Source organism: Phalacrocorax carbo, chromosome 4 (genome assembly GCF_963921805.1).
Source record: "Phalacrocorax carbo chromosome 4, bPhaCar2.1, whole genome shotgun sequence".
In the NCBI taxonomy this organism is placed as follows: Eukaryota; Metazoa; Chordata; class Aves; order Suliformes; family Phalacrocoracidae; genus Phalacrocorax; species Phalacrocorax carbo.
In genome coordinates this window covers 8760886-8777930 of record NC_087516.1, presented here as the reverse complement: position 1 = coordinate 8777930, position 17045 = coordinate 8760886, and the positions used below count along the sequence as shown (strand labels likewise).

The following is a 17045-nucleotide window of genomic DNA, read 5'->3' as shown; positions in this document are numbered from 1 at the left end:
CCTCAAACCCACCTCACGGGACCTTGTGCGCACGCGCGCCCCCCGCCCCGCCCCGCCCCGCCCGGCCGGAATGCCGCGCCTGCGCGTTGCCCTCCGCGGCCGCCTCTCGGGAGGGAGGGCGGCGCCTGCGCGCTGCGGTCGCAGCCATGTTCCGCGGCGGCAGTGCTGCTCGCCTCAGCCATGTTCGGCGGGCAGCGGGGCCCGCCGCGCCGCGCCGGCGGCGGGGAGTCGGGTGGGCTGCGCAGGTGGGGGTGACCGCGGGGAGCTGGGGCGGCCGGGGCGCGGCGGGGTACTGCTCCTTCAGGGCGTCTGTGGACGGGGCTCCGGCGTGTGGGCGTGGCGGGGGTGTGGCGCTGTCCGTCCCAGGGTACGCGCTGTGGGGGAGGGCGCAGCCTCGGCTTCGTCCGCCCTTCCCCGCCTTCAGCCGCTTCCTCCTCCTCGGTACCCGCGAGGGGTAGCGGGGGGAGGCGGACTGCGGCCCTCCCCTGAAGGCTCCCGCTGCTGCGGCCTGGGGCGGCCGCCCTGTCTGAGGGAGTCTCCTCTCAGGGGTTGCGATGGTCTCTGGGGGCCGTGGGGAAGGGTGTGCTCGGGGCGGGAGGTGCACCGCAGCCCCGGCAGCAGCGTGTGGGCTCGGGTGAACCGCCGTGAGCCTGGCCGGGGGTCACTGGGCTGCCTTCAGGCCGACGCTGGGGCGGGCGGCGAGGGCAGAGCTCTCCAGATGGAGAGGTACCGGGATGTTTCGAAAAGGCATAATTTTCGGTTAGAATTTTCCCCTAGTTTTTCAGATAGTGTTGTACCTAAGGCATGCTAGGTGTGCTTTTTTCTTTTTTTTATTTTTTTGTTTAAGTTTCTAAATGGAGTAATTGTTGTTGAAGGTGTTTAGAGAAAGGTTTTATCTGTTCACTGCGTTTGCAAAAACAGAGTGTGTCGAAAGCGTCCTTTTGCCTAGATCCACAGTTATGAGTAAGCTGTTTGTTCTGTGTCTCAGTAACTTTGAGCCCTCTGGGAGCAGGAAACTCCCAAAGCCAGTGAGGGCGGAGGAGGAAGGAAAGGAAAACATAGGTTGTTAATCCAGGATTAAAATAACAAAAACGTTCCTTCCCTCTCTGTTGTCTTAAAAAGTGCAGAGACCTCGCACATACAGAACAGCATGTTTGCTGCTCACTTACACATCAGAATACCAGTATGCTTACTGTGTGGAGCCTGCAGTATAGGGTCAATCTCTCAGGCGGGTGGTGGGTAATTTGCAGGTGTGGTCCTTAGCCCAGAAGCCAGGTCTAATCTTAGTAAACGCTGTGATGGTGTTTTGTTTAGTAACCTATCATTTAAGGTGTTACAGCTGCCAGAACTAAGGAGGAAGGTATAGATAACTTAATCCTTAGCAGTCTTTGGCTGTCCTCCCAGCATGTTGCAAGCACTTCACTCTAGCTCCTTGTCCTATGCTTGCTTGTAAGGACTCCACAGCAGTGTCTAGTAAAGAATTTCCTGTGTAAAATTTTTCCCACGTAAACATTTGACCAAATTCTCCTTAGACATTCTGTTTTCCTGTGTTGAAGTGAGGTTTCTGTATTTACCTCTTCCATGAGTTTAGTGCTGGATAGAATAGTATATAAATGTCAAATAATTCATTGCTGTCAGCAGATGGTCTATGAATGTTGGCACATGTCAGCAGTTCCATAAACACTGGTGTCAGTCCTCAGTGGAATTTTTTCCCCTTTTTGTTCTTAGCAATTGCATTGTCTAACACCTTTGTGAAGTTAGTGTTGCCTGAATGAGTAAGTTGACACAAATCACATATCTATGCCAAATGAGCTTTTTCTAACTATAAATGATGACGCTGAGATTGTCCATATTTGTTTTGTATAGGCAATGTTCAGTGACTACCAGTGACTTGATTTCTGATGAGAATTCTTATTTTCTAGTTCTGTACGACATCGACACTGCTGGCATCAAGAACAGGAATGTAGAAGCTGGAATGATTCAGATTCTTTGGCATTTGGTGAATATCACTGTAGACATTTAGACCAATGGCTGGAGAGGTAAGGAATAAATGTGAAGTTTGTTTAAATCTTCACTTTGCTGCAGTCTTCTTTAGGAATCCAACAAAACCTTGGATGTGATTAAATGTTTTCTAATAATACAGTAGCACAGAGTTGGCAAATGTTCTCTGCATTATGCAGGGGTAGACCATTTAGTTTGCTAATTGAAATACATGCCCTGATATTAGCCAGTATTTCATATGAAAGAGAGACATTGTATATACTGAGGCAGTAGTTTAAGCCCTTTATTGCTGAAATCTTCAACATTAGTATAAAACTCTCATTGAAGCAATATGCTGTTACTTTTTATGCTTTGCTTGCACATTTTTAGGTGCGTGAAGAACCATGATGTTGTCTCTTCACTTGACAGTGCACTCAGTATATTCAGCTGTACTACAGTTTTGAATAAATACCTTTTTTTTTTTTTTTTGGTAATGCAGTACAATTTTTTAATGAGATCAAATTTTGTAGGTAGTTCTAGGAGTATTTTGCTTTGCTTTTGGATATTCTAGACTTAAGACCTCAGATGGAGGAAGTGGTTGAGATCAGTATCTTAATGTCTGACAGGAAGTACGAAAAGTGGTGAGTGCTTGGGTATGTGCAGAAAACAGTAGAAAAGTTAGAAGAGGTGAAATATTCTACTGAGGGCACATTAAAACATTTTTTTATATAATTTATACATCTCTGAGTATTACATTATATGAAGGCAATTGTAATTTCTGATGACATATTTAATATTGCTTCAGTTAATAAATGAATCTTTTGAAGAGCTTAGGAAAGACCTTGTATTCAGGAGTGTTTTCTATGTCTTTGCTATCATAAAAGATACTATGCTATGTTATGATTGTGAGTTGAACTGGATGGGCTAGCAGCATTTTGTATTTCTCTTTTGCTGAGGAAATATGTTCCTTCTTAGTGTGGAATCTTTATGTTGTTTTAAAATGACATTGGCAGCGTGGATGGTAATCTCATCTATCAACGTGAAACTGCTTAGGGAAAGTAAGACTATAACCTAAACCTACTGATTTACTTATGTTAAATGTGGAGGCATTAACACTGAAAGAAGCAGGCAGACTGAAAGGAGAAGTTTTCAGTCCTTCATAGTATTACAGCATTATATAGTTTTCATTTATTATCTTTTTTAACTTAATGAGGAACCTGGTAAGTGTTTCTTCACTCAGAGAACATCAGTAATCCCACTGATTATTTAAGTAAGAGCCTCCTGCGTCCCTTTTTGGCCTTACACAGCAGAGTTTATATTCTTGAAATGATATGTTGGGATATGATGGTGCCTGGCACAATGTTAGTTCTGCTGATGTGATGGGCATTTTTCTATATCGTAAGCATCTTCTCTGTCCTTCACGAAGTCCTTAGCTGATGACAAGGAGCAGTGACTACACTGATGATTTTTGCCTCAAGTAACTTCATGGATTGTGGTCTTTGGTGGAATGGCAGTATTGAGAAGGTCCTCTATAGAGAGAAGCATTTACACTGGCTGAGCTGGGAGTATTTTAAGAGGTGGTCAGGTCTATGTTCTGGCATGAAACTCACTTCATGACCATTTTCTTTCCCTGCAAAGTAAGGCTGATAATCCTACATCGCTACTGAAGGTGGCTTGAGCTGAAATCTTTCAATTTGTTTGACTTTGAACTGAAATAGGATAGGAGCATGCCCACAGTGTTATGGTTGTGGAGCTGTTTTTGCCCACGATTGACGTTTCTGCTCATTAAATACGTTATAAGCAACAAATGTTCATGTTGAATTCCCATTATTTTCCAGCTCTTCAACACCAGAAGAATCTAGGCCTCTTTCTGGTAGCCCTGACTGGGAAAGTAGAATTGAAGAAGGCAAAACAATGAGGACATCAACTAAAAAAAAGACAAAGTAGGTATTGAAGAATTATTATTATTATTGTGTTAGTTTTAGCAATAGCCATCTGATGATCTCTGACTATTTTATATGTGTTAACCAACCTTTGAAACACAGCCAGCTGTTTCATATCAAGCCTGATGAAAGCCTTGAGGTGAGAGTAGCACTGAGAAGTCTTATGTCAAAAGCTACTTGTATGATTATCGCAGGTTCTCTTCCTTTCTCAGCTTAAATTGCGTATTAGTTACAACTTCCCATAAGAGAAAATACTGTAATAGTGAAAGGAAAAATGAAAACCAGCCATCAAGTCTTGGAGAGAAAAATGTCTATTAGATCATTCAAGCTAGCCTCCTTTTTATTATCCATCTTCATTTAATAGAGTTTAAACTTTTTCACATTTATGGTAGGAAGTTGTTACACACACTTGTAATAATCACATATCATTTGATTTCCTTGCTGTAGGACTAGCTATAAGCTTCTAGTGAGGCAGCGTTAGCACGAGTACCCTCAGGTGTAGGTTTACTTGTCACAAACCTGAGCAATTGCATGAGCTTTCAAAACCTACTCTTCTTGTCCTAATGATTCATTTGGTTAGCACAATTTTCACTTCAGTAAACTGGGCAAGTAAGAGTTGTGCTTCCTGCCTATCAGAGTAAGAATACATGCAGTTCTAGAGCACATGTTTATATAACTTGTTTTAAAGCTATTAAGGTTCTTTTCACCTTAATTCTAATTTTTATTTTTAAATTCTGTTTCAAGTGATTATGCTAATCCATCTGAAAGGGAAACAGATGAAGTGGTTCTCAGAAGAAGACAAAAACAGATCAATTTTGGAAAAAATACCCTTGCATATGACAGATACATTAAAGAAGTTCCAAAGTAAGTTGCACTGTGTTGCGCATTTCCAAATAAACTCTTATTTGTTCCTGATGTGTGTGTAGGTCAGCACACAGCTTTAGTCCTCTTAAAATTATATGAACGGTAAGTGGAGAAAAGAAGAAAACTTGAATCAATTTATTTTTGTTAAAGAGAAACCAGGTATTTTCTGCATACGAGCAAATTTAATTTGGGAAAATTTAAAGCTAAATGTTCTCTTTGTGTATTGCTGTTGCTAGCTGCAAATGTACTTTAAATAAATTCCTTATTAATCAGCTCCCTGCGACACTTCTGGTGACTGTGTTGCTAGGCCAGTGTCAAGTTAATTAATACCAGGAAATTACAACTTTGAATGAGGACTGAATAAAGCTTTGTATTTAAGTTTTGGTAAGGGAAACCAGTCTTCAATAATTCATCAGTAACTAACAAATCAAAACCTGGATTTCTTGCTTTCTCTGTCATTCCACTCAGAGTTTGTGAATTGTGATACTTAAATCAAGATTTCTTAGCCACCGCCCTCTGCTTACAGCAGAGCTATTGAGATTCAGAAGCTAGTCTGCACTAATGTGAGGGTGTGCATCTGTGTTCTTGGGTTTTGTTTTGAGGTGTATTTTAGAGGTGTTTTTCTCAAAATGGCTTGCTGCTTACAGTTGCTGGCTTTCTGTGGATTCTACCTGTGAGAGTCTGTTGTGAAAATTGCCTGCTGAGTGCAGTGAACACTGCAAGCTTGTTGAGCAAAACTTGAAAGATTAGACTAGATGACTAAAAATAAACAACGTATATGATAAATGATCACAGGTATCTCACAATATCATGATTGCATCTTCAGTAACACTTTTTTCTTCAGAGAGTCTTGGATTGCTTTGTGAATTGTGATTTTTGTTTTGGTTTTGTTTTTTGGTATTTTGTCGTTAGTGGTAGGACTGCAGATAGCCTTATGGCGATGCCTCCCATTTGCATAGCTGTACTGTGATCAGTTAAATCATAGGTGGAGAATAGGGAAGGGTGAGAACAACGTTCAGAAAAAGCATGGGATAAACTTTAAAAAAAGCGTTCTGGGTGGCATTTTAACGGGATAATTTACAATACTCTTCCTTAGCAGGGATCTGTTGATCTTACAAAAAGTGTTATGGCTGAGTACATTGATCTCTGGAGCTGGTAAGGGGAACCACTTGAGAATAGGTACTTTGTGTGATTTAAAACATTATTGTAACATTTTTTTTTCCCCACCCCCAGGCTTAAAGCTGTCTCCAGTATGGTAGGACTAAACAGGATTATTTTGTGCTGAAGATATATTTTGAGTGAGCTCTGCAGTATTCTGTGGTGGTCAGGATCTGGGTTTGGGATACCATCTGAGAAACAGCACTTCCAGCCATTGGGTGGTCCCCATTGTTATAGTGTGTGCCCAGCATGGATTCAGTGGAAAGGCATATATATAATTTACTTTTTACCCAGAGAATGTGGGTACTTTGTTTTCTGTACTCCCAGAAGACAAATGCTATTTACAGTGGGGATTGCTGGAATTCTAGTGATGTATGGACAGTGGCAAAATAAAAGTTGGCTGAAGATACTTGTGGGTTGGCCCCTGCCAGCAGCTGAGTATCCACACAGCTACTGGCTCCCTCCCTCTCCCCAGTGGGGTGGGGAAAGAATAGGAAGAGCAAAATCTGGAAAACCGACAGATTGAGGTGAGGGCAGTTTAACAGGTAAAGGAAAGAAAGGGGGGGGGGAGCAAGAGATGCAAATGCAATCACTCCCTACTTCCTACAAGCAGAGTGGTGCCCTGACAGTCTCTGAGCAGTGGCCGCTTTGGAAAGCTCCTCCTCTTCTTCCTCTGCCCTGCTTGTTATTGCTGAGCATGACATTACATGGTATGGAGTACCTCTTCGGGTAATACAACTCAGCTGTCCCAGCGGTTTCCCCTCTCAAGTTCTTGTTCACCCTGAACTTAGTGGGTACAGGAGGGAGCAGGGCAGAGTGGGAAGAAGAAAAGGCCTGGAAGCTGTGCAAGCACTGTTCAGCAACAGTCATAAATTAGTGTGTTATCAGCACTGCTTTAGCCATAAATCTGAAACACAGCACTACCGGGGCTGCTGTGAAGGAAGTTAACTCCAACCCAGCCAGACTCGGCATAATAATAAATACAAACTGCACCTGACACAGGAAAACTGAGATAGAAGTAGCTGGAGACTAGGATACTACTGAAGGGATGTGAGTTATGCTGCTTCTGTTTCATATTTGTCCGTGGCCAGTAGGGATCTGCTTTTGGTAGCTGTCGGTGCTGGACTGGATGAACCTCTGATCTGATTCACCGTGTTATTGTTAACTGTTGCTTGTGTGGTCTGTTCTTGACTCTATTTTAGAATATACCCATTTCAGTTAAGTGTTTAAAAATATGAAATTTTTATTTATTGGGCTACTGATGCTTATGTGATCTGATGGGCTTAGGATTTTTTTTTTAAGAATTAAAATCATGTCCTGAAATACAAGCATTACCATGTATTTACAGGAATCAGCGAATACCAGGAGTTCATCCTAGAACTCCCAACAAATTTAAGAAGTACAGCCGTAGATCCTGGGACCAGCAGATCAGGCTGTGGAAGATAGCACTGCATGCCTGGGATCCTCCTGCTGAAGAAACTTGGGATCTGCAGCCAGTGTGTGTATGGGTGAACTAAGTCAGCTCGTGTCTCTTGCTTCATAGGAGGACTTTCAGTTTCCTTTAGAGCATTCCTAACTGAGAGCAAGAGATCAGGTTCAGAAATGGGAGTCTCCCTGAAGCCCTTGGTTTCCTTTTGAGCTCTGTTAGTCTTCAAGGTACTCCCATTATTTAGTCTAAATTCATCTCCAGTAAGGCACTGTGGGAAAGAAGGCTTTTGGTCTGTCTGCAGTAGTACACTCCCTTCCCCTGTGTGTTTATGCTGGTCAGCACAAGGTAAAGCGATTTTTCTAGAAAGGGATAGACATAAGCAGAAATTCAGTGATTACTGTTCCTTGACCTTGATAACCTTTCCATCTTTCCTTTTTCTGATGTCAGTGGAACCAGCTTTCTCCCGCAATAAAAACATGTTAGAGGATTTGAGAAGTGTAAGAAGTTTGGAGAGAGATTTCTGTGTTCTCTGCAAGAGAGTGGCAGTTGTGTTCAAGACGGATTTTTTTTAATATCTTTTCAGAACTCTGAATTTCTTTAACAAGGCTGGCTCCACTAACTGACACCACCTAATACTTTACAAGGTTGTGACTAGTAAATTGGGAGAAGAAGAGTGGAAATCTATTAGCTCTGTAACTGCATTGTGTAAATAGTTTTAACTGTGTTGTAATTGCCTTACGGTGGGAGCTGCAGTTCTTTGCACCATTTGAATGTCAGAGATGAACCTTTAGTTATTACTGCAGCTTAACTGTCTCCTGCTTGGAGTGGTAAGCAAGATGGGTAGCATTTTAAATCCTTTTTTTTCTTTTCTGTTTTTAGTAGTACAGAACCCTCAGGCAGTTCTCAGGAATGGTTCTGCAAAGATCAGGACATTTCTGGCTCCCTTGTATTTGATGAAAAGCAGAAGAGAAATGAGTGTGAAGACGAATGCAGACAGACTGACTACACACCAGAGAGGTACGAGAGAAAACTTTTGTGGTTAACTCATTGAAATATTTTATTACTGTAGTCAGAAAGTAGGACTTACAGACTTATAAGTCTTACAGATTATAGAGACTTATGACTTATAGATTATATTATAGACTGAAATAATTCAATACTTGCTGATGCTGTCAGGTTTTTTTAGGAGATGCTTAATGAGGGAGGGCAGTTAACGCTCAGATCTGGAGTTTGGCACTTTTGCTGTTGAATGTAGTCCATCACTGGTACAGAGCATTGAATGTGGAAAAATCACCGGCATTATAGAATTGCATGATTAACAGGAGAAAAAGGCAGTGTTTTTCAGCTCACAGCATGTGCCATGATTTTGTAGAACTCTGATAAGCATTTAAACTGAGTTGAAGTGTTATATGTATAAGATCTATGTCTTATTTTTGTAGTTCCTGTTCTCCGGATTCTTCTCCAGTATGGAAACGCAGAAAAAGAAACAATTCTGACTCCTCTGTCGTTTCAAAGAGCAAAACCCATTACATGCATATGTACCACACACTGGAAAGGTATGAAATGATACTCCATGTGGAGATTCATTGATACCATGAACCAACTTTTGAAATATGGCTCGTATTTATCCCTCCATTTGTTAATAGCTTTAATTTTATCTACATACGTGTGCAGTTAATGAGGAACTGTTGCATGACAGCAAATATTTACAATGGTCCACTGCAAAGGTAAAGAAACTTCAGTATCAGAAGATACAGCAGGTTATATTTGGTGTAGATTTAGGCAACACTAATGTGTTGTTCTTGATTTCTCATGGAACCTGGTTTCTGCTTCAGAGGTTGTAATCTGAAATATAAGTCTGCCAGTGAATACTGAATCTTGCTGCTTGTTTAATTTTTGCCATGATAAGTTTGCTACAGATGTTACAGAGAACATGTGTTCATGAAGGGATGTGAAAGAAGCTTTGTGTATTTTGATTAAGCTTTTCCCTGCTTTATGAAAGATGGTATGGAAGAAAATGCTTGTTGGAACAAGGAATTAGTTACCCAGCGTGAGACTGGGACAGAGTGAAGTTAATGTTCAAAATGGATAACAGAAGGGTAGGGTTTTTCAGGCTAACACCTTCTTTATTCTGAGTTGTTCAGGAATTAAAATACTTCTCTAGTGATTGGTCTTAATCATGTTTCCTTTTTTCCCCCCTTTCCTAGCTGCTGCATAAGAAGTCTTCCCATGAATGAGAAATGATAGGCTATGTAGAAGAGAGCATGGTTTAACTCCATAGAGGTTTTGTCAGAACCACATGAAAACTGGAACAATGATTTAAGTTTTTTGGGGTTTAGTAGGCTTTTCTCACTAACCTTAGTAAAAATGTTTATACAGGTGTGGCTTTTTCCTTTCTAGTTAGCCCCCCTTATCTTCAGAAGAATTAAGAGGAACTGTGACACAAAGGTCCATGGTTTAGACCATTTCACTTTCTTTCTAGTCTTACTGAACCAGGACATCAGGAGGCTTTTTCAAAGTGCTCAGAGTGGGAAGCCTTTGGTGAAAATGATGAAGTAATGACAGTACAACATGGTATAGAAATAACAAGGTAATAATGATTACTATGTTTTTTTGTTTATTGCTTGTGCTGTGAAGGTGTCCTCTGTTTTTTTTACTTTCCTTTTCCTTCACTGTCTAATACAATTCCCGCCGCCCCGCTTCCTCCAACATGTGGTATGTTTGGTGGTGGTTTTGTTCTTTGAGTTTTCTTGGCTTTTCCCACTCTGACTCTCCATCTATTGCTTTCTGCTGCTTCTGCCATTAAATAATGCTGGAAGATGCTGAGCACCTTTCACTCTCTTTGTCTTAATGGAAAGCAATGGCATTTTACGGAATTGGTCCCTGTGATTGTTGCTAGTCTGTCAGTTGCTAAGCCCAGGAGCTGAAAGCTTCTGTCTCCTGAGAGATTAAGTTGTTTTGTAGCTGACAATAATGATAGCGGTTTGTTTTTATGCAGTGACCCAGTTCCAGCCAGTTGTTCTTCAGGATGGAACAATCAGAAACAGGAAAAAACCAACTTCTTTCTGCCTGACAGCAAAACTTGCAGAGATACGGACTGCAAGCTGGAGAGGTATAAAATGCAGCTTCTCAGTCAGGGACTCGGTTTTTATGTATTATTTTGGAAGCATAATTGCCTTATTCCTGTATTTCAATCCAAGCTTTTATTATAAACATGGATTATTTTATTTTTACTATTCTTCTTAGGGATGTGTTGTCCAGTATTTATATGTTGCATGGTAAATTCTGTCTTTATTAGACTATAACATGAAAACATACTCTAATACTCTATTTATTCTAATAGAGTAAATAGCAGGTTGTAGCTGCATGTAATAGGAAAAAAAGGTTACCATAATAAAGCCACTTAGTCTTCGGGGTTGTTTTTTTTAATCTGTAGGCTCAAACTTTGTAGCAGTTTATTGGAAGGACATCAGTCAGAATACCCTGAAACAGGATGGGGAAGTGCAAGTGCTGAAGATGGAATAATGAGGAAAAAAATTTAAATACCGAGGTGAATTCATCTGACTACTTATTTCACTTACTCTGTTTCAGCAGCCCGTATGCAGTATTGTTCAACAGAATCCAGCCGTTCAAGCAGATCAGTTGTATTATATCCCATCCTTTTTTTGTTTAATGCAGCACCTTAATTAAAAGATCTAATACATCAGACTTGGTAAATTGAAATATTTGCCCATTCAGCCAGGAAACATGTTTTATCTTATCACCCAAATGAAAAATGCCAGTCTTTTTAATTATTTCAGTAGCAGCTTTTCTGCCTTTTAGTATTTTTGTGATGAAGTCACAACTTTGCATTTGCAGCAGTAGGTTTCAATGAAAATTTTCTCTTGGACTTTAGATTCCTGTGGTGCGTTAATAGGATGGGTAGTATCTTGAGTCAAACAGCTTTTACTAGCAGATAGTCTTTTGTGTAATTTGATTATCTTTGATCTACGTTTAATGTAGGCTCTGAAATATTACAGACTACGATATAAATGTCTGTTTAACAGTCACCTTGGAATATTTTGCGTAATAAAACTCATTCAGAATATGGCACACAATTAGTTTTACGATACTTGGGATTTAAATTATAACAATATGTGGAAATGAAGATAGAGCTTTTAAAATTGTGCTAATGGTTTTTCTCTTGACTTTATTGATATTTTTTTTTTTAAACTTAAAATCTTTGAGCACGAATAAGACTTAATATGGATTCGCTTTTCTAAAGTGCTAATTCAATATTTGAAAATATCTAGTCTCTCTTTGTATATAGAAGTATTGAAGAAGAAGGACTTTCACCTGTGACAGAGAATGATTTGAAGAATAGGGATATAGTCTGAGATCATCCTTGGAAAACCGGTGCAGTCGCATAAGATCTGCACTGAAAGAGGAAGAGGTTTACAGTCAGCATATGTGCAATCAACATAAGGTGAAATGTGCAGGTAAAAGAAGCATGCATCTGTACATCACAGTTAAGAGAGTCTTTCTCACATGAGCATATAAGAGCCTTATAGTGTCTCAGTCTTGGGCCAGTTCTGTTTAATATCGTTATCAATGATCTGGATGAGGGGGTGGAGTGCACCCTCAGTAAGTCTGCAGATGACACCAAGTTGGGCAGGAGTGTTGATGTGCTCAAGGGTAGGAAGGCCCTGCAGAGAGATCTGGACAGGCTGGATCGATGGGCCAAGGCCGATTGTATGAGGTTTAACAAGGCTGAGTGCCAGGTCCTGCACTTGGGTCACAACAACCCCATGCAACGCTACAGGCTTGGGGGGGAGTGGCTGGAGAGCTGCCTGGAGGAAAAGGCCCTGGGGGTGCTGGTTGACAGCCGGCTGAACATGAGCCATCGGTGTGCCCAGGTGGCCAAGGAGGCCAACAGCATCTCGGCTTGTATCAGGAATAGTGTGGCCAGCAGGAGCAGGGAGGTGATAGTGCCCCTGTGGGGCCCTCAGTAGAAAAGGGACATTGAGGTGGTGGAGCGTGTCCAGAGAAGGGCAACGAAGGAGGTAAAGGCTCTGGAGCACAAGTCTCCTGAGGAGGATATCTGGGGTTGTTTAGCCTGGAGAAGAGGAGGCTCAGGGGAGACCTCATTTCTCTCTACAACAACCTGAAAGGAGGTTGTAGCGAAGGGGGTGTCAGTCTCTTCTCCCTAGTAACAAGCGATAGGATGAGAGGGAAAGGCCTCAAGTTGCACCAGGGGAGGTTTAGACTGGATATTAGGAACAATTTCTTCCCCAAAAAGGTTGTCAGGCATTGGAACAGGCTGCCCAGGGAAAAGTGGTTGAGTCACCATCCCTGGAGGTATTTAAAGGATCTGTAGACACGGCACGAAGGGACATGGTTTAGTGGTAGAGTTGGCAGTGCTGGGTTAATGGTTGAGCCTGATGATCTTAGAGGTCTCTTCCAACCTGAATGATTCTATTCTATTCTGGTCTTCTACATAGTCAGTTGATATTTAGCTGCTTTGCAATTGTCTTTGTCTCTAGTGAGGAGTACTATCTTTGTGACATGTAAGAGAAAGTGAATTAAATGCTTCTCTGTGCAGCAAAACACTGGTTTCCTGGGGTGCAAAGATCAATATTAACAGAGACACTGCCTTTAATCATGGTGTTTAGGTTTGATGAGCCCTAACTTTCAAATGGGAGGAACTTTATCTGTGGAAAGTGAATGTTGCTTGAAAACCAAGGGTTACATTGTAGAACTCCACACCACTCACCTTTTTGCTGAAAGACAATTTCTGTCTTAAACAGGAAAAATAAATGCTGTTTGGAGCCTGGTTAAATGTCTATAATTTTGAATATATCTGGTTGTTTTTTAAAGGAAAGAAAAAACTTAGCAGGACACTTAAGATATGGCAGGTTAATTAGAATTGAGAGAAAAATGTATTTTATGAATCGACAACGACGTATAGGTGGAAAGGTTGTGAGGGGTTAGAAAAGATAGGCTTAACTACTTCATTTTCTCTTTGACAAATACTTTAGAGTACAGGGTATGTAGTCTTCCCTTTGTTTTTCCAATAACTTACGTGCTGAAATGTTATACTATCTGTAACTTTCTTTAGTGTGGATGGTATGGCTTTGTCTTTTACACTGTGCCTTAAGCTCACCGTATGCAGTACTCTGTTCCATTTACTGCTACTGTAATACTACAGCTTAAGATACTAAATGCTTTGCTATTAATGATTAAATATATCATATTTATAAAATGCTGTTTTCTACTTTTTTTTTGTTTAGGTTTCTCCAGATCTTTAAGGATAGATTGTTTTCTGCAAGCTCTGTCTCAAGCGTAAAACTTCGATTTCATTAAGTCTGTGCTACGATGATGATGATGGATGTTCCTTAAAGCTTTTGTGAGAATGTTTCTGCTTTACCTGCTTTGGCAGATGCCATGTACATCTTATTGTAAAGGCTACTTCAGCTGATGGATCCTGGTGTTGCCATTTGGAGATCGTGCTTCTTGGAGTGTGTTAATGTTATGCTGGTGAATTGGTCCAATATCAAGGAGTTAAACCCTGTTTCCTCTACTGGACCAGAATTGTACATCCAACCTGAAGAACAGCTTCAAAATAATGTAGATAATTTCCACCTTTCTCCTGTTGTGAAAGACAAGCTATTCTTAGCTTTTGAGTTGGGTGATCATCCGTTTGGCTTATTTACTGTTCTCTGAGATAGGATATTAAGCTAGCATTTGCCTAAACCTAGTGAGAGAAGAGAAAGGAAAGGTAGATGGCTTATCAAAATCAGCTCACTCTTCAAAGGGATGAGTGTGAACAGCAACACAGCCTAAATACCTGGATTTTACTCTTACGTGTGTTGCAGCTTGACCCGAAGAGCCAACCTACTGCTGAGAGTATAAGAGGATGAGTTCAGTGACTGATATTCCTACAGGAATTGGAGGTGAGCAGCAGTATTTGCAGGTTTGGAGCTGCTCTTGGGCATGGGGTGTTAAGGCTAAGGTCATGGTGTTGAGATAAGCTCTCCTTTGTTTCACTCAGGCACTGTGGTCAGAAGGTCAAAGTGAGGGCTGAGGCTACAGTGGAGTTTAGACCCGATTCATGTGCCAATTACAAGATTATTTTTTTTGACAGTCCTTGTGGCATTTTACGTAGTGTGTACTGGGATACAAACGTTAGAGCAGGGAATTGTCTCTTCACAGTAGTTCAGTTTGGCTCTTCACAAGGCTGCTGCAGAACTGTGGCAGTGCCAGGGATGACACACAGCAGCCTTACTGTGGGGCTGGCCGTGTAACCACGGGCCAAAAGCCCATAGTGCTGCTGAAGTTGGAAGCAAGTTGCTTCCCCAGAAAAAACTCCCTGTCCCTTCCAAAATGTTGTTTCCAGGCATGCTCAGGCATGGGGTTTGGTAGTGTCCCAGCACAAGGGTGGCTCGGTCACGCACTGCAGAGCACGGAGGGTATGTATACAAGGAATGCATCTGTACAGGACTTTTTTTAAGAAGTAATATTTAGAACTTCGTTGTTCCAGTGTGCATGCTTCCATGTGATTTATGATGATTGTAAATAAGGGAATGTGTTACACTTTTGGTGTTTTGTCTTTATGCAGAAGAATTAAAGACTTTAAAAATCCCTGTTAGTCTGCTTTTGTTGCTGTGTTGTCGGAGTTTCATTATAAAAGGAATATGTGGGTTTGGTAGCCCTTTGTTTTAGGGTGCTTTGTTTATTTTGGGGGTGTGGTGTTTGTTTTGTTTTGGGTTTTTTTGTGATTTTTTTTTTTTCCAGTCCTTGCTGAAAGGAGGCAGGAGGACTTTTCAGAGACTAAATCAGACTCATGTAGGGAGTTGACAGTACAACTTGGGTTGTGTTGAACCCCCCAGTTTGTATTTTGATATCTTGTCACGAACTTCTATTCAGTGCATTGTAATCTAGTGGAAGGGAGCAGCTGAAGCCCCCAGGCACATTCTGCTGTGAGAAAGGTGTCCCCTTGGAAAGGATGGAGCTGCTAGGTGAGAGGAGTAGGCTGTCATGAAATACTTAAGCTCAGCTGTCAGAGCCCTTAAGCTTCCGCTTGTGGTGGTCGGGGCCCGCAGTGGATTTATGGACACAAATCTATAGGATTTGTAATTCAGCAGTCCTTAAAAGATCTTATATTTCTTGGTTGAAGATACTTAGACTAGAACTAGAATAACCAACCTGCCTGTGTCGGTTAAATTTTGGGCAGATTTATCCCCTAATCCAGGTTCTGTATGATTAGACAAACCATGATAGCACAAGGAAAGGAATGATACTGAGCAGGTAAGGTTTGAGGTCTGCTAAAGTTATTTTGTGCAGAGCTGCCACTGGATGTAGAACCATTGTAATGTGTTCTAATTAGTAACAGTACCCTCATCAGTCTAAACAGGAGTTAAAACTGGAATGCAATCCGTCCATTTGCTTGTTTATCTATCCAAGGCTATTTGACATAAGAGTTTACAGCTGAGGTAAGCAAAGCTGAAGTCTGGCACTCCACCCCCAGTTTGTGTTTGATAGCCTTGCATTGTTTTTATCTATTTTAATTAAATTCGGTTGGCATAAAGCTGTGCTCAGTTCATAATTAAGCCAAAATAAACTCTGGCTTTCGCCAGCTAAGTTTAAATTTCTTCCAAAAAGTTACATATATCTTCTGTTGGCATGCTTGCACTGGGAGAATCTCCTTACAGGTGATACATTATGTGTGCTCGTAGAAACAGTCCTTCACTAGCAGTTCTGAAATGCCATTGGTTTCGTGTACTTTGGTTTTAAAACTGCTCCTCTGAGGTCACAGTGATGAGGATATCTCTTGCTCCCCTTAAAACTCCCACTGTGGTGTGAAAGTGGTTTTCTGAAGGATTTTCCTTGCTGCCAAGGAATGAAAGATGCAAGGCAGCTGTAATCCCTACGCTGTGTTACAGCAGAAAGTTCTGCCTGATAAACTGAATCTAATTTGTGCGTAGCATGATGCTGAAAGTACCGCATGGCTTCTGGGCTGGAGCTGTCCTCTATCTGGCTCACTTGGAAGCTTTCAGGTAAACATGCTGATCGAGTCATCTTATCTCAGAGCAAGGCTGGAGAAAATATTTGTGTGTTTTGAACCTATGCAGAACTTCGAGCATGTCCTTGGTTCAGGAACACAGTTCTGTTTTCCACAGCGGTGCGTGGGAAAGGAGAGGTGCTAGCATTGCAAACTTCCCTGCAGGAGTGTGGATGTTTACGCAGGTGCCACACAGATGTGCGAGTTTGTACAATTATTCCCCAGGGAAAGGAACTTGCAAGATAAATCCCTCGCATTGTACTATTTTCAGATCTTAGTGTTTTTCTGAGCGCAGAGCCAGCCTGACTCTTACCGCCCAAAGGCAGGCATTTTGGAGACCCTACAACAGAGATCTCTGAGGAGAAAAATACAGGACCTGTGTACAACCTCTGAGTTAAAAACCAATGAGTTGATGGAAAGTGAACACAGTTCTCCTTTACCTCTTCTCAAAGTGCTACTGTTTTCAGCCAGGAGCACTAGGTATGCAGACATTCCACCCAAAAAGCATTATTAAACAGCTAAAACAGCATTTTCAAACACATACTTAGCAAAAGTCTTTGAGATACATACATATAATGAGAATGCAGATGCATTTTAATTCAGTGCATTCACAAATGGGGAAAAATGGTGT

General features: G+C 41.4%; 1 protein-coding gene across 1 annotated transcript; it reads left to right on the top strand.

Moving 5' to 3' along the window:
* The first annotated feature begins 87 nt into the window (after nt 1-87).
* LOC135313027 (histone RNA hairpin-binding protein-like) lies at nt 88-14994 on the top strand. Its single transcript, XM_064448955.1, has 11 exons — nt 88-245; nt 1923-2039; nt 3819-3923; nt 4668-4787; nt 7294-7443; nt 8254-8391; nt 8814-8930; nt 9857-9964; nt 10373-10486; nt 10811-10924; nt 13644-14994. Exons 1-10 carry the CDS (start codon nt 181-183, stop codon nt 10914-10916), a joined length of 1140 nt encoding a protein of 379 aa, XP_064305025.1. The 5' UTR covers nt 88-180; the 3' UTR covers nt 10917-10924; nt 13644-14994.
* The last annotated feature ends 2051 nt before the right edge of the window (nt 14995-17045 follow it).